The 23,915-nt window shown below is 42.9% G+C and overlaps 2 protein-coding genes across 5 annotated transcripts in view; one reads left to right on the top strand and one right to left on the bottom strand.

Annotated features, from left to right (window-relative positions):
- Window positions 1–917: 917 nt before the first annotated feature.
- ift81 (intraflagellar transport 81 homolog) lies at window positions 918–23,710 on the bottom strand. Of its 2 annotated transcripts, XM_021605709.3 has the most exons (19): window positions 22,883–23,710; window positions 22,556–22,659; window positions 21,270–21,450; window positions 20,554–20,643; window positions 20,358–20,423; window positions 19,924–20,034; window positions 19,581–19,665; window positions 18,797–18,960; window positions 18,542–18,637; window positions 13,501–13,647; window positions 10,202–10,351; window positions 8,321–8,449; window positions 6,555–6,644; window positions 4,585–4,671; window positions 4,294–4,365; window positions 4,109–4,194; window positions 3,669–3,714; window positions 2,476–2,692; window positions 918–2,360 (listed from the first exon to the last, which is right to left on the bottom strand). In XM_021605709.3, the coding sequence occupies exons 1-18, from the start codon at window positions 23,024–23,026 to the stop codon at window positions 2,510–2,512; spliced, it is 2,031 nt and encodes a 676-aa protein (XP_021461384.2). In that variant the 5' UTR covers window positions 23,027–23,710; the 3' UTR covers window positions 918–2,360; window positions 2,476–2,509. The 2 variants fall into 2 exon arrangements, with proteins under 2 accessions (XP_021461384.2, XP_021461383.2); XM_021605708.3 differs by having other exon boundaries at window positions 918–2,692.
- The window catches only part of LOC110525519 (breakpoint cluster region protein), a 38,451-nt gene continuing 38,246 nt past the window's right edge, over window positions 23,711–23,915 (top strand). For all 3 annotated transcript variants that reach the window (XM_021605695.3, XM_021605694.3, XM_090237268.1), the window contains exon 1: window positions 23,711–23,889. The gene's annotated coding sequence lies outside the window, so the exon portion shown is untranslated. The remainder of the gene's footprint in view (window positions 23,890–23,915) is intronic.

Below are 23,915 nucleotides of genomic sequence, written 5' to 3'. Positions count from 1 at the left end.
GAGCCATTGTTGTCCTTCACAATAACAGCGGTGAAAGTCACGGAGCTCTTCAGAAAGGCCATTCTACTGGCATTTTTTGTTCATGGAGATTGCATGGCTGTGTGCTCGATTTTATACACCGGTCAACAACAGGTGTGACTGAAATATCAGAATCCACTAATTTGAAGGGGCGTCCACATACTTTTATATTTATAGTGTATATGCTATACCCAGAGGAAGGAAGGAAAGGGGAGGGGGGCTGAAATTACCATGGGTGCCCCCTTCAAGTCCCCAAGATATAGTCAAAGCTAAGACTTGGGTACGGCAAGTGACAAGTCCCCTTACTCACATCAGCATTTATAGACAGGTATTCAGAATGATTGATTTGTGAATAGGAGATTTATTCTAAGGATGGTCAGTTTGATTTATCATTGATTGTTTTCCATCCCCTTTAGAAGGCTGTGACTATTCAGACAGAAATACAACCAAATATCAATAAACTTTAAATATCGTATTAAATACATGCTCCGGAACTTTGGTGACTGCTAAGTATTTTTTAAACCTCCCGCTTTGGACTGGATGTGTCAATGTGTAGTTCAGAAATGCATAATCTATGAGCAGAATTACTATCTTACCTCAATTAGCCACGAAATCCCTAGTCGGAAAGCGACTGTTTTTCTGAACAATGTGACATTTCTCTACATTTTCCCCCCACATGGTCCAACACCCTAGGAATTCGAGTTCTAGTCGATGAGCTTCAGCTCCTCACGAATTGAGTGACAGCTAGCAAGATGCACACACAGCAGAGCGAGAGCAATGACGTGGTGTACATATCTGCACATATGTGACGTAGTATGCAACTTTAATGAACCACTTTAGGCTCATGTGGCCTACTTTCAAAACTACTCGCTAATAAGTATACAAAAGTTCCAGAGAATCTCTATAAGAATATATTTTTATGAACAAAGTTAAATGAGAAGTACAACAGGATATTATGTAACTCATATAATATATATACTGAACAAAAATATAAACTCAACATGTAAAGTGTTGGTCCCATGTTTCATGAACTGAAAAAAACAACATTTTCTTTTCATACGCACAAAAAGTGTATTTCTCTATTTTGTGCACTAATTTGCTTGCACCCCTATTAGTGAGCATTTCTCCTTTGCCAATATAATAGATCCACCTGACAGGTGTGGCATATCAAGAAGCTGATTAAACAGCATGATCATTACACAGGTGCACCTTGTGCTGGGGGCAGTAAAAGGCCACTCTAAAATGTGCAGTTTTGTCACACAACACAATGCCACAAATGTCTCAAGTTTTGAGGGAGCATAAAATTGGCATGCTGACTGCAGGAATGTCCACCAGAGCTGTTGCCAGAGAATTGAATGTTCATTTCTCTACCATAAGATCCCTCCCAAAAAACTGAGAATTTGGCAGTACGTCCAACTGGCCTCACAACCGCAGACCACGTGTGTCCACGCCTGCCCAAGACCTCCAAATCCAGCTTCTTCACCTGCGGGATTGTCTGAGTGGAGGGTGGTGGTGCTGAGGAGTATTTCTGTCTGTAATAAAGCCCTTTTGTGGAGAAAAACAAATTCTAATTGGTCGAGCCTGGCTCCCCAGTGGGTGGGCCTGGCTGCCAAGTGGGTGGGCCTATGCACTCTAAGGCCCACCCATGGCTGTACCCCTGCCCAGTCATGTGAAATCCATAGATTAGGGCCTAATGAATTTATTTCAATTGACTGATTTCCTTATATGAATTGTAACTAAAATCTTTTAAATTGTTGCATGTATATTTTTGTTCTGTATAATTTATGGCACAAATAAAGGTGTTACATAGAAATATACTTCAAAGTACAAGATGCAAGAAAATGATGCTTGATTAGTTCACTCTGCAATGTTCCATCTGAACCAGAGGCCCAGTTGAATTCCAAAACTGGCAAGCTCCTTTACCCAAGGTGTGGCTGTTGTTTCCCAAAATAACTGAGTGCAGCTGTGTCCCAAGTGCAACACATTGTACGCTGTTGTTATCTTTAGACACATAGATTTAAACTGCATTCTTAAAATGGAGGCTGTGGATTTGTTTAAAGTCAGAGGGCCAGAGAGAGTTAAACATCTTATCTGGCTGAAACCTCCTGGTACATGTGTCCCTTTGTTTCTGGATTCATCCGGCAACTCTCACAATATCATCACCAGAAAGGTGTTCCTCACAGGAGATAAATCAGTTAAACTAAATCCTACTTTGGGATTATTTACAAACAACACAAATCGCTAACTAAACCAGGATTAACACAGATTGGATGAATGGAATCCTTTTAACTGGCGGCGATGAAAGCAGAGTAGTTTTGATACACGAAGAGTAATTATCTCACCTAAAAATATATAATACAAGACAAACAGAACAGATTAATGAACTATAATTGTCAAACTAAGTCCAGTAGTTAGATGAGTGAGAAATCCTTGTCATTGTGGTAGAGCTTAGTGTACCAGAGTTGGCCATGCTTTAATATTCTCCTCGTCCTCACAGCACCAGCCTATCCTCACCGCCCTCCTGGATGACCTGCCCAATGGAGGCTTGGCTCTGGGCCCTCAGGAAGCACTGGCGCTTGCACTCCATCAGCTGTTCCAGGTCGCGCCACATCTTCACCTGCTTCATGTTCGGCCCATGGCTCTCCCTCACAGTCTTCTGCTGCTCACGCAACTTCTGTTGTTGTCCAAAGGGAAAGACTAAGAATTAATGTCAGCCCAACATGCATACAGTGTATGATCAGCATTGTTAAATGGCCTTTTTTCAGTTGAATACCTTTTCATTATAAGTTGCAAGGCAAGCCATCCTTTTATAAATTAACGGGAAGCTTGACCAACCAAATACTTACTACTTAGAGGAATTAGCATATAGCCTATTCATAACCCTAAAAAAGAAGTAGCTTGTCACGAATGTGACAGGGGTGGGGAAATGTAGATGAGTGTAGATGAGGACTAGGACAGAGCTAGGGTAGAGAGAAATCAGCATGCATCCCTCCAGCTGCTCCAATGATGAGGATGGACATTGTGTTATACAAGCTGCACCTATACTGGTGTGTAGTAAAAATGTTTGTATGAGCATGGACTTATTTCTATTACAGCATATTGTGTAAGTCTATAGAAGGGGGTGAGAACCATGAGCCTCCTAGGTTTTGTATTGAAGTTAATGTACCGAGAGGAGGATGGAAGCTAGCTGTCCTCTCGGCTATACCATGGTGCTACCCTAGAGAGTGCTGTTGAAGCTACTGTAGATTTTCATAAATAACAGTGTGTTTTAATCTATTATTTTTGACGTGAATATATTTAGTATAGTTTTATTTAAAAAGGATTACTTTTAATGTTTCACAATTTTTATGAAATTTACTGAGGTTGGTCCTCCCATTCCTCCTCTGAGGAGCCTCCACTGCTGGTCTACTGCAGCAGCACATCTACATTACAGTTTGTCTACTGGGCCAAATGGTTTAGCAGGAATGCAGCTGAGCCCCCTCTGCCATACCCTTCCTCCTCTCTGGCATCCCTCTTATCAGGGTGAAGAAGGAAGGAACCCAAAGCATGGTGCCTGTGTTTGCAGGGGATCCATTTCAGATGCCAGTGCAGCACAGGATTGGCACCGTGCCTGCACCCTGACAAAGCACAAAGAGCACCTCTCTGCTCACCTTGCCCAGGGACTCCTGCTCTGCAATGTTCTTCATGTACTGCTCCCTGTGAAACAGCCAGAGGGTCAGAGTTCATGTGAGCCTTTTCACTTTCGCAAGCTCAATGCTGCTATTATGACATTACTGTGAGTTTTACAAGGAAAATACTACCTAGTAGTTGAATAACAACATAGCAAACATACATAACATTTTATTAAACCAGTAATATAAATAGATTTACATATTTTTCTATAGCAAAGCAATACTTCTGGACACACTTGGAAATGAGGGTGACCTATGAGGGTGAATCTACTAACAGACTGCTGTAAGTGTGTACTTTGAGGGAGGTATAGGGGGAGGTGGGTGGCAACAGTAGCATACAGTATGCACCCATTGTGCTGTAATCGTAGCATATGGAGGTGACTGTAGTAATAGAAATCCTAAACAGCTGGCAGACTCACCGGATGGTCTTCCTCCTCTCTTGCGGATCAGGAGACACGTAAGCCTTCATCTCCTCTGCTGCTCGCTGCATTTGCATCTCAATGATCTGTGAAGAGAGAGAGAGATGGGCAGAGAGAGAGAGCTCTGGTTGACAGTCACAGAACAGGTGTTGGGGGAGGGGTTGTTTGCTACCTGAACCCCTTACCTCTTTCATGCAGTTGATATAGTGGTATCGGTTTTCCTCCTGAGCCATCTCCTCCCTCAGAGCTCTCACCTCCTGCAATGGAGGTGGTGAATGAAAACATGTGGCAATAGGAAACTGAAGCATCAGGCCTGAAGCATCAGATGCTTGTTGCTATGGCAGTACTGAACTGGTCCTCGCGCAGAGCACATTCCAATGATATAAATAGAGAAGATTTGATATGTGGTGATATGCTGATCTGTTGGGTGTGTTGGTAGATAGACCAGGGGTCTACACATAGCATTCATATTATACCTGCTCCAGTTTGGATCGGTTACTCTCCAGACCTGCAGCACAGCTGTCATACTGGGCCTTCTTTTCCTCATACTCTTGAGTTAGGTCCTGTCATGAAAGAAATACCCATTCACAGATACATGAACCCAAAGAAATACCCATTCACAGATACATGAACCCAAAGAAATACACATTCACAGATACATGAACCCAAAGAAATACACATTCACAGATACATGAACCCAAAGAAATACACATTCACAGATACATGAACCCAAAGAAATACACATACATGGACATATTCAAAATCATTTAAAAAGAAAGAGTACAATGACAACACTTTTCACCATTCTAGTATGTTGTGTATGCATAAGTTCTAGCTTCCCCAAGCCCTTTCATATCATTATCAGATCAAAGCCCATGCATTTGCACCGTTTTACTTAAGCCTAAGCTCTAGCTGAGTATATTCATACATTTCTGACGTAACTTTTCATCATTAGTAAATGTTAGCCAGTATGATGGTCAACCAACTCAGGGAACACAATCTGGAAAATATGATCCCCAGCTTTAGCTGAGAGATGTGAAGTGCTTTCCCTGTCGTACACTATGCACATAGACTATGTTTCAAATATCGTTAATGGACTCCACAACAATCTTGCATGAAGTCAACAGCAGCTGGCTGATGCGTCAGGGTTTTCCCCGCTTCTTTTGTCAAATCTCTTGGCCTCATGTCATGATTTGTAATGCTTTTTAATCTGTGGTTGTACTGTACTTGTCAATAATTGACACGCCTACTAATTCAAGGGTTTTTCTTTATTTTGACTATTTTCTACACTGTAGAATAATAGTGAAGACATCAAAACTATGAAATAAACATATGGAATCATGTAGTAACCAAAAGTTTTAACAAATCAAAATACATTTTATATTTGAGATTCTTCAAAGAAGCCACCCTTTGCCTTGATGACAGCTTTGCACACTCTTGGCATTCTCTCAACCAGCTTCATGAGGTAGTGGAATTCATTTCAATTAACAGGTGTGCCATGTTAAAAGTACATTTGTGGAATTTCTTTCCTTGTTAACGGGTTTGGGCCAATCAGTTGTGTTGTGACAAGGTAGGGATGGTATTCAGATGATAGCCCTATTTGGTAAAAGACCAAGTCCATATTATGGCAAGAACAGCTCAATAAGCAAAGAGAAACGACAGTCCATCATTACATTAACACATGAATATCAGTCAATGCGGACAATTTCAAGAACTTTCAAAGTTTCTTCAAGTGCAGTGGCAGAAATCATAAAGCGCTATGATGGAACTGGCTCTCATGAGGACCGCCACAGGAAAGGAAGACCCAGAGTTACCTCTGCTGCAGTGGATAAGTTCATTAGAGTTACCAACCTCTGCACACTCTTGGCATTCTCTCAACCAGCTTCACCTGGAATGCTTTCCATTGCTTGTGTTTCTTGGCCCAAGAAAGTCTCTTCTTCTTATTGGTGTCCTTTAGTAGTGGTTTCTTGACAGCAATTCAACCATGAAGGCTTGATTCACGCAGTCGCCTCTGAACAGTTGATGTTGAGATGTGTTTGTTACTTGAACTCTGAAGCATTTTTTTGTGCTCAGCATATGTGGGAACTTCTTCAAGACTCTTGGAAAAGCATTCCAGGTGAAACTGGTTGAGAGAATGCCAAGAGTGTGCAAAGCTGTCATCAAGGCAAAGGGTGGCTACTTTGAAGAATTTAAAATCTATATTGATTTGTTTAACACTTTTTTGGTTACTATATGATTCCATATGTGGTATTTTATAGTTTTGATGTCTTCACTATTATTCTACAATGTAGAAAATAGTAAAAATAAAGAAAAGCCCATGAATGAGTAGGTGTCCAAACTTTTGACTGGTACTGTACATTTAGGTTATTCTATAGACACAGATCTGTGTAATGACACAATTTGAAGATGAAACTGCAGACAAAGTTTTATAGCATGTGACGTTCACCTGACACTGCTGTCTCAAAGGCCTCAGTTCCTTTATTATCGGAGCAAGGGCAGACTTTTTCTCCACTATCGTTGAGTTCAGTTTCTTCACCTGAAAAAAAGCATCACATATTTCAACCCATCTGCCAACATCCTGATTTGGTGGGAAAAGTAATCCACATAAATGTCAGTTAAAGATAACTATGACCATAATAATCATTATAAACTCAGCAAAAAAAGAAACATCCCTTTTTCCAGACCCTGTCTTGATCCATCAGTGCTCAGACTGTGCAATAGGCTGAGAGAGGCTGGACTGAGGGCTTGTAGGCCTGTTGTAAGGCAGGTCCTCACCAGACATCACCGGCAACAACGTCGCCTATGGGCACAAACCCACTATCGCTGGACCAGACAGGACTGGCAAAAAGTGCTGTTCACTGACGAGTCGCAGTTTTGTCTCACTAGGGGTGATGGTTGGCTTTGCGTTTATCGTTGAAGGAATGAGCATTACACCAAGGCCTGTACTCTGGAGCGGGATCGATATCGTCATGGTCTGGGACGGTGTGTCACAGCATCATCGGACTGAGCTTGTTGTCATTGCAGGCAATCTCAAAGCTGTGCGTTACAGGGAAGATATCCTCCTCCCTCATGTGGTACCCTTCCTGCAGGCTCATCCTGACATGACCCTCCAGCATGACAATGCCACCAGACATACTGCTCGTTCTGTGCATGATTTCCTGCAAGACAGGAATGTCAGTGTTCTGCCATGGCCAGCAAAGAGCCCGGATCTCAATCCCATTGAGCACATCTGGGACCTGTTGGATCAGAGGGTGAGGGCAGGGCCATTCCCCCCTAGAAATGTCCGGGAACTTGCAGTTGCCTTGGTGGAAGAGTGGGGTAACAGCTCACAGCAAGAACTGGCAAATCTGGTGCAGTCCATGAGGAGGAGATGCAATGTAACAAATGCAGCTGGTGGCCACACCAGATACTGATTGTTACTTTTGATTTTGTTCAGGGACACATGATTCAATTTCTGTTAGTCACGTGTCTTTGGAACTTGTTCAGTTTGTGTCCCAGTTGTTGAATCTTGTTATGTTCATACAAATATTTACACATGTTAAGTTGCTGAAAATAAAACGCAGTTGACAGTGAGAGGACTTTTTTGTTGTTGCTGAGTTTATGTCACCTGTGTTGTACACAAGCAGGGGCCTTACAGGGTGTGCATTCAGAGGCAAAGCTATCTAAGGCCAAAGATTGTGAAGTGAGTGAAAGTCAACTTTATGGCTACAGCCAGGAATGTTTGAATCATTGGCAGCAGCACAAGTGTGCAAGCTGCCAGCTTTAACCACAAGCCCTGACTACCCTTTAAATAATTTCAAAAACATCTTGGACTGGGGCCTAAACGGCTGCAACTGGTTCTATTTGGACTTCAATGCAATGGGATGACAGATTGATAAAACAGAGTGATTTGGTGATCCAACTTGGCTTAAAACTCAGCAATTACTCTTCCTTTCCCCACAAAAAGACAGATTAATTACACACAAGTGGTATTTCAAAAGGTATCAAGTCACTAAATCAATGCAAATAAATCAATGACACAAACAAAACAGGGCTAGGACACTTCTGGTAAAACAAATTGGGCTGTGTTTGTGTATCCCATTAGAAGGGGCATCTGAACGCAATCAGCATGATCCTGTGACTGAGTATGGGCGGTCTGGAGTGGGGAAAGATCTGTCACTGTGGTAAAGTGAGATGCTACTCAGATAGTGGCTCCGATCCCGATATAGTCACCATTTCTGACATGTCGTCCAGCGAGCGCCCCTTCATCTCGTCCAGTTCACTCTTGATGGCTGACACTCTCTCCAGTTCCTCCTGAGTGTCACTGTACCCAGAGATCCCCTTCTGTGCCTCCATGGATTGCTAAATGGACCACAATAAGAGCATGAGAGGGCATATGGGGTGACACATCAGTAACTACACCAAATATGACAGCCTTGTAATGCAGCAGCATAAAATGATGCGATTGTATCCAGTGTTAGAATCCTGAGGCAAATGTCAGTTTAGGGACTGGACCTGGCAAGAGTTCACTAGAAACACCTGGCATTTGAGCAATGTAGTCTACACACCCACATGTGCTGCAAGGCAGTAAGATGAAATCAGTGAATTCAAGTTAATAATTTGCAATGAGTAAACCTCCATGTAATGTATACAGTGGCTCACCTGACTTAATTGTTAATGATTCGTTTGCACCATGTCAACAAATGTAAGCCTATAGCTATGACTCAGAAACGGTAGTTGAGGAAGTTCCGCAGCATTATCAAGGACCCCACACACCCCAGCCACGGACTGTTCAATCCCTTAGTCGGACAGACGGTGTCGGAAAATGAGGTCTGATACCAACAGGCTCAGAGACAATTTATCTACAAGCCATCAGACTGCTGAACACTTGAACTAGACTGACCACCTGCACTGACTTTCCACACATGCACACAGACACCCACCCACACAGACACCCACCCACAGACATCCACACACACACACATCACAACTGCACAATTTAAACACTTGGCCCCAATCCCCCCTTCCCTGATACATGTGTAAATATTGGACTATAAACTGTGCCATCCTATATTATGCTTACGCTAAAAATGTACTATTCTATTCTACTGCCATTTACTTTATGTTTGTACTCGTATTTTTTATTAATTATTATTGTTGTTGTATTGTCGAGAAGGAACCGGCAAGTAAGTATTTTGTTGGACGGTGTTTACCATGTACATCCTGTACATACGACTAATAAAACTTGAAACTTGAAACAGTGACTGAGTTACTCCCTCTCTGTCTGGGAGGATATATAGCAGCATGGAGCCTAGTCCTGAAATGACCCCTGGCGCCTGTGCTCTAAGCACTGTGAAGGGTTGTGTCCACACAAACAGGCAGGGGTCAGCTCAACACCTCGGAGTAGAGGCCACTTTGTTCTCCAAGAAGAGAAGATTACATGCGGTTGAGATAGCAGGATGTGTGTGTGGTCTATTATATGAGTGAGAAATCTGTGATCTATGAAAAGAAACACAATTTCCTTCCCATGTAGCACCCATCCCTCTCCTGCAGATCTGTTCACAGATAAAGACAATGTAAATGACCTCATTAAATTACATTATAATATTTGGTTCTGATATGAATAGTTCACAGTTGCAAGCAGGGCTTCTAGTGACTTTTGGGTTATGCAGTAGGCTATAACCAACATTGTTGCAGTAAATGGTTCATAGTTGTAGGTTGAAGGGGTAACAGTTGGACTGGGGTGACTGGGTGGGTGAGTGATGGGAACAGGAATGCAGGTGGTGAGAGGAGAAAGGGCTCAGACACTAATATCCACTGATTTAAAAAAATACCAGCGTCAGACAGAGAGAAGAGCAGATTCAGCCATCGCAAATAGCAGCAGCCCAGCCCTTACTATGTCAGCCAGGCTATAAGCAAGTCAGAAGCTGGGAGGGAACAGAGGTGTGAAGTCATTTCCAGGAAGGCATGTCACTTTACTGTTAATGTACATTGCATGAACAAGGGCAGGATGGAAAGGTAAGTGTCCCAAGGGGCTTCTATGAGGTATGGAGGGGAGCAGGTAGGGTGGTAGGGTGGATTGCTGCGAAGGGGATTGCTGTGGTGCATAGTTACCAGTTGCTGTTGGCCGACCTCGTGCCTCTGTTTTAGGATTTCCTCTGTCCGCTGTAAGACCCCATACTCAGCTCTCAGCTCGGTAATCTCCTGACGCTTCTTCTTGAACACCGTCCCCTTGCTGCGCAGTTTCCCCACAAAACGTTTAAACTGAGTGGAATCGAGAGAGACTATTGTCATGAATGATATGCTAAGAGAAATGGAACAAGACAGAAATAACAACATTAAAACAATAGATCAAACGTCAGTGAAGAAAAAGTAAATACACAAGGGAAACCACATCTTGACGCCAGGTCATCCCCTTCAGTTTCTACTCAGACAGACATGACCCATGTCTGAGAGAGTGAGTTCGGGAGTGTGAAAAAGAGAGAGTTACTATAATGTGGCTTAGTATCCAGCAGTGATGGAACAATGTAAAATGTTCTTGGAGAAGACAATAGCTGAGGCAGTACTGGGGGGGGGGGGGGGGGGTCGAGGTGCCTCAGACTCCTGTGCATGTCAAAATGTATTCCTTCTGGAGAATCCCAGAAAATGTCCTGTAAGTCACTTGGGCATGCATGGCTTGTGCGCAAGAATGTATGGTTTATTTTATTTTGGGACATCAAGGGCAGACAAGGTTGAGAGGGTATTAGCAGCCAGAATAAGGCTGCGTAGCATTCCCTCGTCACATACAATATGTCCCCAAAACAGCTGCTAAATTATCCAACACAACTTTGGAGGGTTTGAACTATTTATCATGACCCTGTGTCAGACACACACATACTCAGGACAGGAGGATAGTTCTGGGAAATGCAGCACATTGGGATAGTTAAGCAGTAAGGCCCGAGGGGGTGTGGTATATGGCCAATATACCACGGCTAAGGGTTGTTCTTACGCACTACGCAATGCGGAGTGCCTGGATACAGCCTTTAACCGTGGTATATTGGCCATATTCCACAAACCCCAGAGGTGCCTTATTGTTATTATAAGCTAGTTACCAAAGTAATTAGAACAGTAAAACTATTTGTTTTTGCCATAACCATGGTATACGGTCAGATATAACACAGCTTTCAGCCAAATTAGCATTCAGTATTCGAACCACCCAGTTTATAATAGATAATGAAACATTTTGCCCATACAGTATATGCACTGAGCATATTTATAAATAGCAGTAACCTACTATATGTGAAATCCATTTTGGCAGGGTGAATAGCTTTTCCAGACTGAGCAAACATCTGTTATTTACGTTGGGGGAATTTGGGGTGTAAGTGAACAGAAAGCATTATTATTTCCATAACAGACTGACCTAGTGATGTCACTTGTTAAATCCACTTCAATCATTGTCGATGAAAGGGAGAAGACAGGTTAAAGAAGGATTTTTAAGCCTTGAGACATGGTTTGTGTATGTGTGCCATTCAAAGGGTGAATGGACAAGACAAAGGGTTTACGTGCCTTTGAACCGGGTATGGTAGTAGGTTTGTGTCAAGAACTGCAATGCTGCAGGGTTTTTCATGCTCAACAGTTTCCTATGTATATCAAGGATGGTCCACCACTCAAAGGATATTCAGCCAACTTGACACAACTGTGGGAAGCATTGGAGTCAACATGGGCCAGCATCCCCGTGGAACGCTTTCGACACCTTGTAGAGTACATGCCCTGACGAATTGAGGCCGTTCTGAGGCCAATAACTCAATATTAGGAAGGTGTTCTTAATATTTTGTACACTCAGTGTATGTAATGATGGAACACTAGCAACATGGTGGACTAGTTTGTAGTGGGTGTAAAAGCAAGCTCACTGAGGATGAGCAGTTGCTGGGTGACATGTGATGACATGTTAGCAGCATAATGGAAAATACCTCTGATAAGGTGCTCATTTCCACCATGACCCATGGACCCGGGGAGAGACAGATAAGCCCAGTGTGACTAGACCCTTTCCATTTACCATAAATCCCCTGACTCCTCCTCCATCCGGTTCTCACCTACTGTTAACATACTGAGAAAAAGTCAGGTTTAGAGTTTCCTTTCACATCAAACACACTCACTCATTATCCAGAGGAGCAGATGAAACCACACACATTGAACAGGGCACGGAGGAGAGCAGGGAGAAAGTGGATGCTATTTCAGACATGCAGCTCCTGTGCTTCGCCAGCCTGTCCAGCTGTCAGCGCAATGTTTTCACTGAGTGTGGAACGCCTGCCCATAAACCACTCAGACAACATATGGGTACAGCACATGCCCTATGCATCAGCTACCACCAACTATATAGACCTGTTAATGGCCGAAGGTCGCGCAGCAAACAGGAACAGGCTTAGTCTGAGATGTGAAGAGTGGTCGTTCTCTTTATCCTTGATCTTACAGAGCCAGGCACAGGGTGTGTTGACACACAGGAGTGATGGCTCCTGGCACTATGTCGCAGAGGCAAAAAGGCACTCAAATTTGAGAGATCTTTCTCTGCCAATGGTTTATACTAAGTGATCTAACCAAACATGGCGTCAAAGCATGCATGGCTCTCAACCTTTGCCTCTCCCGAGTCCGTAGGGGAGTTGGAGCGATGGGACAAGACTAACTACCAATTGGATATCACGAAAAAGGGGTAAAAGTACAAAAATATAAACAAAACCTCATGTCAGTTTGTTTTCTTTGCGGTAAAATATCCTCCATAGATGTCAAAGTTAGTTGAAGGATTTACACTGAAATAGTTTGTTTTGCTGAATTAATTAAGAATATTTACACAAGAGATATAAAAATAAAATACATTTCAGACAGTTTGTTAAATACTGTCCTGGTTCCGGGTAGCCCCTGTTGTGGTCTATTTTTAACCTTGCATGGGAAAGTGGGAGAGTGAGGGGAACAGGGATAAGTAGCATTAGCCTGTAAGCTCCACTATGTTTACATAAGAGCAGAAATAGCGTCTCATGTTTACTGGGATCCACAACTACCGCACGTCACCCTTATCAACAAAGATTATGTATTGGAGTAGACGTAAGCAAACAGTAGAATGTTTAATCAATCTACCCCTAAAGATGGAAAATATTTGATCTCTGATGCATTTTACTATCTTTTGAGAAAGTTTGGATAGTGATGTTGAGTTTTGAGTGGTGGGCAATTGTACAACGTTGCAAGTGAATACTGAGCAGATTGTATATAGTGGCAGCAGTCTTTTTGCTGCAAAATGACAATATTTTAATTACCCCCAAAAACGTATATGACCCTATTCCACAAACATTGACTGGTGAGGAAGGTGATTACTATTGGTGTGGATGATGATGTTCAGACAAGAGTATTGAGCTGTGAGAGGCGGTTAGTTCCTGTAATGTTACCTCATCTCCCCGGATGACCTCGTCTCCATCCTGGTCTCGTGCCTGGCTGTTCTTCTGGTTCAGCTCTCTGTCTAGTGCAGCTAGCTCCTCCCGCGCCTCCTGCAGCTCCTCCGCCTTCGCCTCCTTCTTACGAGTTATAATCGATGCCTGAAGAGCCACACCAGTCATATTATTACAGATACAGTCAATACAGATACAGCCAGTATATATACGGTGCCTTCGGAAAGTATTCAGACCCCTCGACTCCTTCAACATTTTGTTACGTTACAGCCTTATTCTAAAATGGATTTAAAAAAAAATTTAACTCAACAATCTACGCACAATACCCCCTAAATAACAAAGCGAAAACAGGTTTTTAGACATTTCCGCACATTTATTTAAAGTAAACAACAGAAATACCTTATTTACATTAGTATTCAGACCCTTTGCTATGAGTTTCGAAATTGAGCTCAGGTCCATCCTGTTTCCATTGATCCTCCTTGAGATGCTTCTACAACTTGATTGGAGTCCACCGGTGGTAAATTCAATTGATTTGACATGATTTGGAAAGGCACACACCTGTCTATATAAGGTCCCACAGTTAACAGTGCATGCCAGAGCAAAAACCAAGCCATGAGGTCGAAGGAATTGTCCGTAGAGCTCCGAGACAGGATTGTGTCGAGGCACAGATCTAGAAAAGGGTACCAAAACATTTCTGCAGCATTGAAGGTCCCCAAGAACACAGTGGCCTCTATATTTCTTAAATGGAAGAAGTTTGGAACCACCAAGACTCTTCCTAGAGATGGCCACCTGGCTAAACTGAGTAATTGGTGGAGAAAGGCCTTGGTCAGGGAGGTGACCAAGAACCCGATGGTCACTCTGACAGAGCTCCGGAGTTCCTCTGTGGAGATGGGAGGACCTTCAAGAAGGACAACCATCTCTGCAACACTCCACCAATCAGGCCTTTATGGTAGAGTGGCCAGACGAAAGCCACTCCTCAGTAAACGGCACATGACAGCCTGCTTGGAGTTTGCCAAAAGGCACCTAAAGGATTCTCAGACCATGAGAAACAAGATTCTCTGGTCTGATGAAACCAAGATTGAACTCTTTGGCCTGAATACCAAGTGTCACCTCTGGAGGAAACCTGGCTCCATCCCTACGGTGAAGCAAGTTGGTGGCAGCATTATGCAGTGGGGATGATTTTCAGCGGCAGGGAGACTATTCAGGATCGAGGCAAAGATGAACAGAACAATGTACAGAGAGATCCTTGATGAAAACCTGCTCCAGAGTGCTCAGGTCCTAAGACTGGGGCGAAGGTTCACCTTCCAACAGGACAATGACTCTAAGCACACAGCCAAGACAACGCAGGAGTGGCTTCAGGACAGGTCTCAATGTCCTTGAGTGGCCCAGCCAGAGCCCAGAATTGAACCCAATCTAACATCTCTGGAAAGACCTGAAAATAGCTGTGCAGCAACACTCCCCATCCAACCTGACATAGTTTGAGAGAATCTGCAGAGAAATGGGAGAAACTTCCCAAATACAGCGCCAAGCTTGTAGCGTCATAACCAAGAAGACTCGATTCTGTACAGTAATCGCTGCCAAAGGTGCTTCAACAAAGGGTCTGAATTCTTATAACATTTCAGTTTTTAATTTTTAATAAATTAGCCAAAATTTCTAAACCTGTTTTTGCTTTGTCATTATGGGGTATTCTGTGTAGATTGATGAAGAAAAAAATGAATATAGTCAATTTTAGAATAAGGCTGTAACGTAACAAAATGTGGAAAAAGTAATGGGGTCTGAATACTCTGAATACGTCAAGTTTGGACACACCTACTCATTCATGGTATTTTCCTTATTTTTACTATTTTCTACATTGTAGAATAATAGAAGACATCAAAACTATAAAATAACACATATGGAATCATGTAGTAACCAAAAAAGTGTTAAACAAATCTAAATATATTTTAGATTCTTCAAAAGTAGCCACCATTTGATGAAATTTTTTATTTTTTTGCATTGACTGACCTTGTGTTAAAGTAATGATGGGCTGTCGTTTCTCTTTGCTTATTTGAGCTGTTCTTGCCATAATATGGCCTTGGTATTTTACCAAATAGGGCTAACTTCTGTATACCACCCCTACCTTGTCACACAACTTATTGGCTCAAATGCTATTAACTTTTAACAAGGCACACCTGTTAATTGAAATGCATTCCAGGTTACTACCTCAAGAAGCTGGTTGAGAGAATTAACCCCTTTTTTCTCCCCAATTTCATGGTATCAAATTGGTAGTTTACAGTCTTGTCCCATCGCTGCAACTCCTGTACGGACTCGGGAGAGGCGAAGGTCGAGAGCCGTGCGTCCTCCGAAACACGACTCTGCCGAGCCGCACTGCTTCTTGACACAATGCCCGCTTAACCCGGAAGCCAGCCGCACCAATGTATCGGAGGAAACAGTGTGCATTGCACCCGGCCCGCAACAGGAGTCGCTAGAATGCAATGGGACAAGAACATCCCTGCAGGTCAAATCCTCCTCTAACCCGAACGACGCTGGGCCAATTGTGCGCCGCCCCATGGGTCTCCCGGTTGCGGCCGATTGCGACAGAGCCTGGACTCAAACCAGGATCTCTAGTGGCACAGCTAGCACTGCGATGCAATGCCTTAAATCACTGCGCCACTCAGGAGGCCCTACTTTGTAGAATCTCAAATCTATTTTGATTTGTTTAACACTTTTTGGATGTAGTAACATGAATTCCAGGTGTTATTTCATAGCTTGATGTCTTCACTATTATTCTACAATGTAGAAAATAGTATACTGTATATATATATCCATTTATTCTAATTCACACAAAATAACCAAGCAGAACATGCACACATTTCACAGGTATAGAATAGGTATAGAAGAAAAAGAAACGCACACCTATTAAGACGAGGTGCTGGCTAGCGGAGTAGAAACTTGAAAATAAAAATAAAAGAGAGCCGCACATTGATTAACCAATGATATTAGGCCACTCTTGGCCATGATTACAGACACCTGTGTCTTTTGACACTATATAAACGAGTCATCCCGCAGTGTTTGTGATTATACCCTGATGAAGACAGCTTGGCTGTCGAAACGTTGGTATTACATTTTTTGCATCTGAGCTCCTAGAGTGTGCGGCTCTCTTTTATTTTTATAGAATAGGTATAGAACAGTGACAAAACCAGAGCAGTTCATCCTAGAGCTGCCTCACCATAGCAAAAGAGACAACAAAACAAAGTATTAAAATATCAATATGATAACATGAATAAATATGTTGATGAAAAATAAAGTTGCCTCACTACATCAGACAACATCAATCATCCACAAAAGTTCAAACAGCCAGCAAACGCTTAACCATACACAAACAGCCAGCTCATACAAATTCATATAGCTGACAAAGATATGTCTGATTTAAACTGATTTAAAAATAAATGTCCTCTCACTGTCAACTGCGTTTATTTTCAGCAAACTTAACATGTTTACACATGTTAAGTTTTCTGAAAATAAACGAAATAAAATATTTGTATGAACATAACAAGATTCAACAACTGAGACATAAACTGAACAAGTTCCACAGACATGTGACTAACAGAAATGGAATAATGTGTCCCTGAACAAAGGGAGAGGTCAAAATCAAAAGTAACAGTCAGTAACTGGTGTGGCCACCAGCTGCATTAAGTACTGCAGTGCATCTCCTCCTCACGGGCTGCACCAGATTTGCCAGTTCTTGCTGTGAGATGTTACCCCACTCTTCCACCAAGGCACCTGCAAGTTCCTGGACATTTCTGGGGGGAATGGCCCTAGCCCTCACCCTCCGATCCAACAGATCCCAGACGTGCTCAATGGGATTGAGATCCGGGCTCTTCACTGGCCATGGCAGAACACTGACATTCCTGACTTGCAGGAAATCACGCACAGAACGAGCAGTATGACTGGTAGCATTGTCATGCTGGAGGGTCATCTCAGGATGAGGGAGGAGGATGTTTCCCTGTAACGCACAGCGTTGAGATTGCCTGCTATGACAACAAGCTCAGTCCGATGGCGCTGTGACACACCACCCCAGACCATGACGGATCCTCCACCTCCAAATCGATCCAGCTCCAGAGTACAGGCTTTGGTGTAATGCTCATTTCTTCGATGATAAACGCGAATCCGGCCATCACCTCTGGTGAGACAAAACCGCGACTCGTCAGTGAAGAGCACTTTTTGCCTGTCCTGTCTGGTCCAGCGACAGTGGGTTTGTGCCCATAGGCGACGTTGTTGCCGGTGATTTCTGGTGAGGACCTGCCTTACAACAGGCCTACAAGCCCTCAGTCCAGCCTCTCTCAGCCTATTAGTCTGAGCACTGATGAAGGGATTATGCATTCCTGGTGTAACTTGGGCAGTTGTTGTTGCCATCCTGTACCTGTTCCACAGGTGTGATGTTCGGATGTACCGATCCTGTGAAGGTGTTGTTACACGTGGTCTCCCACTGCGAGGACGATCAGCTGTCCGCCCTATAGCGCTGTCTTAGGCGTCTCACAGTACAGACATCGCAATTTATTTCCCTGGCCACATCTGCAGTCCTCATGCCTCCTTGCAGCATGCCTAAGGCACGTTCACGCAGATGAGCAGGGACCCTGAGCATCTTTCTTTTGGTGTTTTTCAGAGTCAGTAGAAAGGCCTCTTTAGTGTCCTAAGTTTTCATAACTGTGACCTTAATTGCCTACCGTCTGTAAACTGTTAGTGTCTCAAAAACTGTACCACAGGTGCATGTTCATTAATTGTTTATGGTTCATTGAACAAGCATGGGAGACAGTGTTAAAACCTTTTACAATGAAGATCTGTAAAGTAAATAAGATTTTTACAAATTATCTTTAAAAGACAGGGTCCTGAAAAAGGGACGTTTATTTTTTGCTGAGTTTAGTATCAATGACAGAGAATGGCATTCTGAAATGTACACAACATTCATCCTAGGTAATTGCTGGTGTTATGTCATATAATAATAACGCTACTGTATCTCTGAAGAATGTGAAAATAGAAAATAAGAAAAAATAATAATCACCTGTTGTCTGAAAAGAGACAGTTTATCATCTATGGGGTCGTTCCGCATCATTCTTTTCTCAATCAGCAGGTTTATTTCAATGTTGTTTTCTCGAATCTGGACAAAGTAGGGAACAGTCAGACTTAAACTTTCAATTTGTCAGAATCAAACTTTTTGGCTATTGTCAGTCATTCTTGTTGTAATCTGCGTGAACCAAATGTACCAAACTTGCAAAGCTCAATAGCTTAATTGCTCAGGTAGGTGGAGATATCTCACCTTGTCCTCTAGTTCCCCAAGCTCAGCTTGGCCCATGGCCGGCTCAGACACCACCTTCTGCAGGTACTGCACCATCCGCCTTTTACTATCCAGCTCCTTGGGCAGTTTGTCAGACACCATGTAGGAGTTGAACTTGATCTCCTCTTCAAGCCTCTTCATTAAGCCTGAGACAGTGACAAAGACAAAGCTCATTCTTACACCTTTGATCAGGATACCTCATTCTTCGAAACACAATGAGGCACACCTGCTCATTGAAGTAAAGGAGGGTGATATGCACATCTTAAACTTGAGACACCCGTTCATCATAATCAGATCAAGAGTGTATGCATAACATTGTCTAAATTAACTATCTCTAACCTCAACATAGATTGTGCTCTTAAATGCTGCTGTTGAGCTCTGATTCACAGTAGGCCTACTGTATATGAGACCGAAAACCATTACAAAATAGTCACATTAGGAAATGTTTTGATATGTGACATTTTGAGTCATTGGATTGTCAAATTCTTTGTTGGTGTGCCACATCTTTGCTTTCGTCAATTTTTTAACTGTAAATGTGTAAATCTCCTGTGTGATTGTAAAAATGCTACTAGTAGATCAGGACAACAACAACAAAAAAGAGGCAAGTCCACATATGGTGAGCTCTAATGGAGCACATAAAAGATCAGCATGATTACAGGGCCTTAATACAGGTGAAACAATTAACAGAGATTCAGCCTGACCTGATGTGTCCCTGACCTTTCAACCAGCTGTGGCGTTGAGGGTGATGCAGAACATGCCTACTCACTCTCTGGCTTGGCATCTGCTGCTGCCTGTCGCAGGTCCTTCAGCTGCTGCTGAGATCTCTGCAGTCTCTGTTCTGCCTGGAAAAGCTGAACATATCCAAATGGCAACACACACTTATCAGCATCTAAAAAAACAACATCATGTTGATAAATCTACTTGTAGGTGAATTTGGGATATCTAATTGACAACCATCTGTGATAACATGTAGACCTTTCCCCTAAAGTCTGTATCACTTATTTGTACTCTGTATGCAGTAAAGTTGATCATATGGATAACAAAGCCTGTAAATTGGAAAGGTAGACAAAACAGGATGTAAACTAGACTAAGAAAAGTCAATTCATTACTTGGTTCTTCTGCTCTTGCTTCTGCTGAGCCAGAGACTCTTCTCTCTCCTTTTCCACCCGTAGTTGTCTGGCCAGTTCCAGCATCCGCTGGTGGTTGGACACTGACTCCACCTGTTGGACACATAATAAACTGTGATACTGTGCCGGCATCTGAGTTTCACCTCACACGACTGCCAGGAGCCACTGCTGCCACTGACCCAGTTCCCCCTTCTGGCATGGCTTAAAAGTATGACCCCTAAATGATCACTCCATTACTCATCTGCCCTGTAAAAGGGTGAAGCATTGAGCTTGTCAGATGCCTGTCTAGTCTCATTACCACAAGGAATCTTTTGGCGTGTATGAGAGGTCATGTTTTCATTACTCTGTGAATCCCTGTGAGTTCCAGGCATTATGACAGGGTGGGCTTCCTCAAACAGACTGCTTGTCTGCCTTACCCTCTTCTTCAGCCTCTCCACTCGCTTGATCAGCTGGTCCTTCTCCTCCTCCATAGCACCAATGTCCTGAGGTTAGGGAAAAGATTGCGTTTTAGCACTGTGTCTGTGCACATATCACCATCTGTGGCTTAACTTAAGAGAATTCCATATGATACTAAGTGATGAGTGGAAAACAAAATGTTGTTCCCGTTTTTACCTTTCTGATCTCTGCAGTGGAAAAGCCAGAGCTTTTCAGTTGCTCACACTCCTTGTGGTAGGTCTTGAATCCTTCCACTAATTCTTCATACTACAAAAACAACCGATCAAACACTATGAAACTATGAATCATATTTCTCAGTTATGCACATAGCATCTGTCCGAAACGCAGTGACCTTTAAATAATAAAATAATGGTTTTAATTATCTCTTTAGTCTAGCAAGACGAGGAGCCATGATCCCATGTTAAATATTATGCTGCATTCAGAACCTAATGGGAAGGTGGCATTTACCACGTATGACTAGGAAAAATCTACTTGAACATCCCTCCAACTGGTAATTACTAGTGGGAAACTCATCTATCATCCCTGAGCTCTGACTTCTCACACATGCTGACCTCTGACATCACGTACTAAGGTAGAACAGCATTTTCAACAGTTAAATGAAACAGCAAAACATGTATTTTTATAAATAATCTATTAATATGTTTTTTTTTAAACACAATAATTTGTTTGCAAGCATTATAGCAGTACTTTTAGTTTATGGTTGATGCAGCTTGTTGGCCATGAGCCAATACGTGTTTCTGAATTAGTTGAAAACACGTGAATGCATCACCTTCCCACTTGGTTATGAATACAGCATTATGCTTGCACCTTGAAGTCAGTGGGCAAATTGTTTTGCATGGCGGGCCAACAAATTTGCCCAATGTTAAACAAACCTGGTGATAGGTGTCAGTGATGACATCATCCTGCAGGAATTCAGCAGGCACCTCCAGCTTAACCAGGAAGCGAGCCAAGTAAGCTCTCTTCTTCAGCTCTGTAATCCTCTGCAGCAGCCAGTGAAGGATAGGGTGTATCACAGGCTTACTGCCCGTCACCAGGCCCTGTCTGAAACTGCTCCTGTATTTAAAAAGAGAGGACAGTAAACACTCTGTTTTCTAATGCTGAAATCTGCCTGACGAGTAGGCAACAACACATCTGCTACGCTGATCCTTAACACTGGGGCCCCTCAGGGGTGTGTGCTTAGTCCCCTCCTGTATTCCCTGTTCACCCATGATTAGGTGGCCAAATGCGACTCCAACACTATCATTAAGTTTGCTGACGACACAACAGTGGTAGGCCTGATCACTGACAACGATGAGACGACCTATAGGGAGGAGGTCAGAGAACTGGCAGTGTGGTGCAAGAACAATAACCTCTCCCTCAATATGAGCAAGGCAAAGGAGCTGATCGTGCACTACAGGAAAAGGCGGGCCGAACAGGCCCTCATTAACATTGACGGGGCTGTAGTGGAGCGGGTCAAGAGTTTCAAGTTTCAAGATTTGGCATGGGTCCCCAGATCCTCAAAAGGTTCTACAGCTGCACCATCGAGAGCATCCTGACCGGTTGCATCACCGCCTGGTATGGCAACTGCTCGGCATCTGACCATAAGGCGCTACAGAGGGTACTGTGAACGGCCCAGTACATCACTGGGGCCAAGCTTCCTGCCATCCAGGACCTATATAATAGGCGGTGTCAGAGGAAACCCCAATATTGTCAGAGACTCCAGTCACCCAAGTTATAGACTTCTCTGCTACCGCATAGCAAGCGGTACCGGACCACCAAGTCTAGGACCAAAAGGCTCCTCAACAGCTTCTACCCCCAAGCCATTAGACTGCTGAACAATTCATAAAAATTGCCACCGGACAATTTACATTGACCCAACCCCCCTCTTGTACACTGCTGCTATTCGCTGTTTGTTTGTTACCTATGCATAGTCCCTTCACCCCCACCTACATGTACAGATTACCTCAACTAGCCTGTACCCCTGCACACTGACTCGGTACCGGCGCCCCCTGTACATAGCCTCGTTATTGTTATTGTGTTGCTTTTTATTATTACTTGGTAAATATTTTCTTCTTCTTGAACTGCACTGTTGGTTAAGGGCTTGTAAGTAAGCATTTCACGATAAAGTCTACACTTATTGTAGACAAATAAAGTTTGATTTGATCAGAAGAATACTTACGGCTCAGACATATTCCCAGGTGGTTTGTATTTCAACATCCCCAGCAGAGTGAACATTCTCTTTGCTGTCTGGTCAGGCATTTCTTCACGGATATCAATAGTTTGCTGAAATAAATAAAATATGATTTACATGTAATTCACACATTTTACACACACTTTGGGTGACTGGTAAACACAATTGTAGTGGAGCTCCAAATGGGGCAGGTGTCATCATCAAGATAATACCATTTTAGGCGTAATATCAACTGGGACAACTATATACACCACTGGACAACTCGTGATCAAGTATGAGGTTGTTGTGTACATTGCAAAACATAAATTGTCTCACCTTAGGGTCTATTTCGGCCAGAACATCGTTGAGAATTTGCAGAAGTTGCATTGGCTCCAGTGAGTCAAAGGTGATCAAGTTAAAGTTTTTCTTGAAGGGGTCTTTATTCAGGTGCTCAACAATACATTTAAGTTGCTCGCTCATCTTGAAATCAACTGGTCAGCTAATGTTATTGCGAGGTAAAGAACTTTAGCTGCAAGCTAGTGAAGACGATTAGCTAGCAAAAAGTCAGAATCAACCTTAGCATTAGCTTGCTAGCTTTTTACTAGCCTAGCTGCCGTTACTTTCCGAGGTGGATAGCTTGAAGCATAGCTAGCTACACGCTGACAAGCCCGTTCGTATGCACAAAGTGGCCAGCTGGCTTGTCCCCTTGTTTCTTTTGAGAAAAACTCGTTTTAAACCGCTAAGACAACGTGTACAGTCACAAGGCAATCCGTCTTGGAAACCAGACACAAGCGTCCTCGAGCTGGTTGCTAACAGGAAGTATTTCGGCTTGTTCAAGAGGGTCAGCCTGCAGTGGGTTCAGCCTGTGGAACATGCTGCGCAAGATTCTGCCAAGTGCACACGCAGAGTTGCATGCGGGTTCTTGTCCGTCTGGATTTCTCTTTTGTACCAGTAGATGGAGACAAATATCATTATTTCAGGCGGTTTGTAGCCTACTTACCGTAATAATACAACATTTCTGTTTTTAATCTTTCAAAATAGCAAAATATTAGTCTACATTATTACTTACATAATATAGATAGACCATATAATCATATTTTCCAGAGTTGTTTTGCAGCTTGGCTTTATCTTTTGTGTTCTCGACGTGCCTGCGTCTTTAAAACTGGACACATCAAAGTCCCTCCCTCTCTTTTCAGCACCAACTCAATAAAGAAAATGACCAAAACACAGTAACCGTAGCTAGTGTGCGATCCGACGAAGTGTATCTAATGTCTAGTGGGTGTAAGGTTAACGAGAGAACATTAAAACTAACTTTCAATCGGGTGCAGGATAACGAATTACCGGTAACATTAAAAACATCTATTACACT

The sequence above is a fragment of the Oncorhynchus mykiss genome, chromosome 6 (genome assembly GCF_057628025.1).
Source record: "Oncorhynchus mykiss isolate SJ-2025 chromosome 6, ASM5762802v1, whole genome shotgun sequence".
NCBI lineage: Eukaryota > Metazoa > Chordata > Actinopteri > Salmoniformes > Salmonidae > Oncorhynchus > Oncorhynchus mykiss.
Note: the sequence above shows the minus strand (reverse complement) of the source record. Positions and strands in the feature narration are given on the sequence as shown.

Bases quoted from the DNA above. Each gene is read 5' to 3' on its own strand.
- ift81 (XM_021605708.3), bottom strand. From the start codon at position 23,026: ATGAGCGAGCAACTTAAATGTATTGTTGAGCACCTGAATAAAGACCCC. The intron at 20,424-20,553 runs GTAAAAACGGGA...CCCTAACCTCAG, and splicing joins CCACTGCAGAGATCAGAAAG to GACATTGGTGCTATGGAGGA. The intron at 4,195-4,293 runs GTAAGGGGTTCA...CTCTCTTCACAG, and splicing joins ATATCAACTGCATGAAAGAG to ATCATTGAGATGCAAATGCA.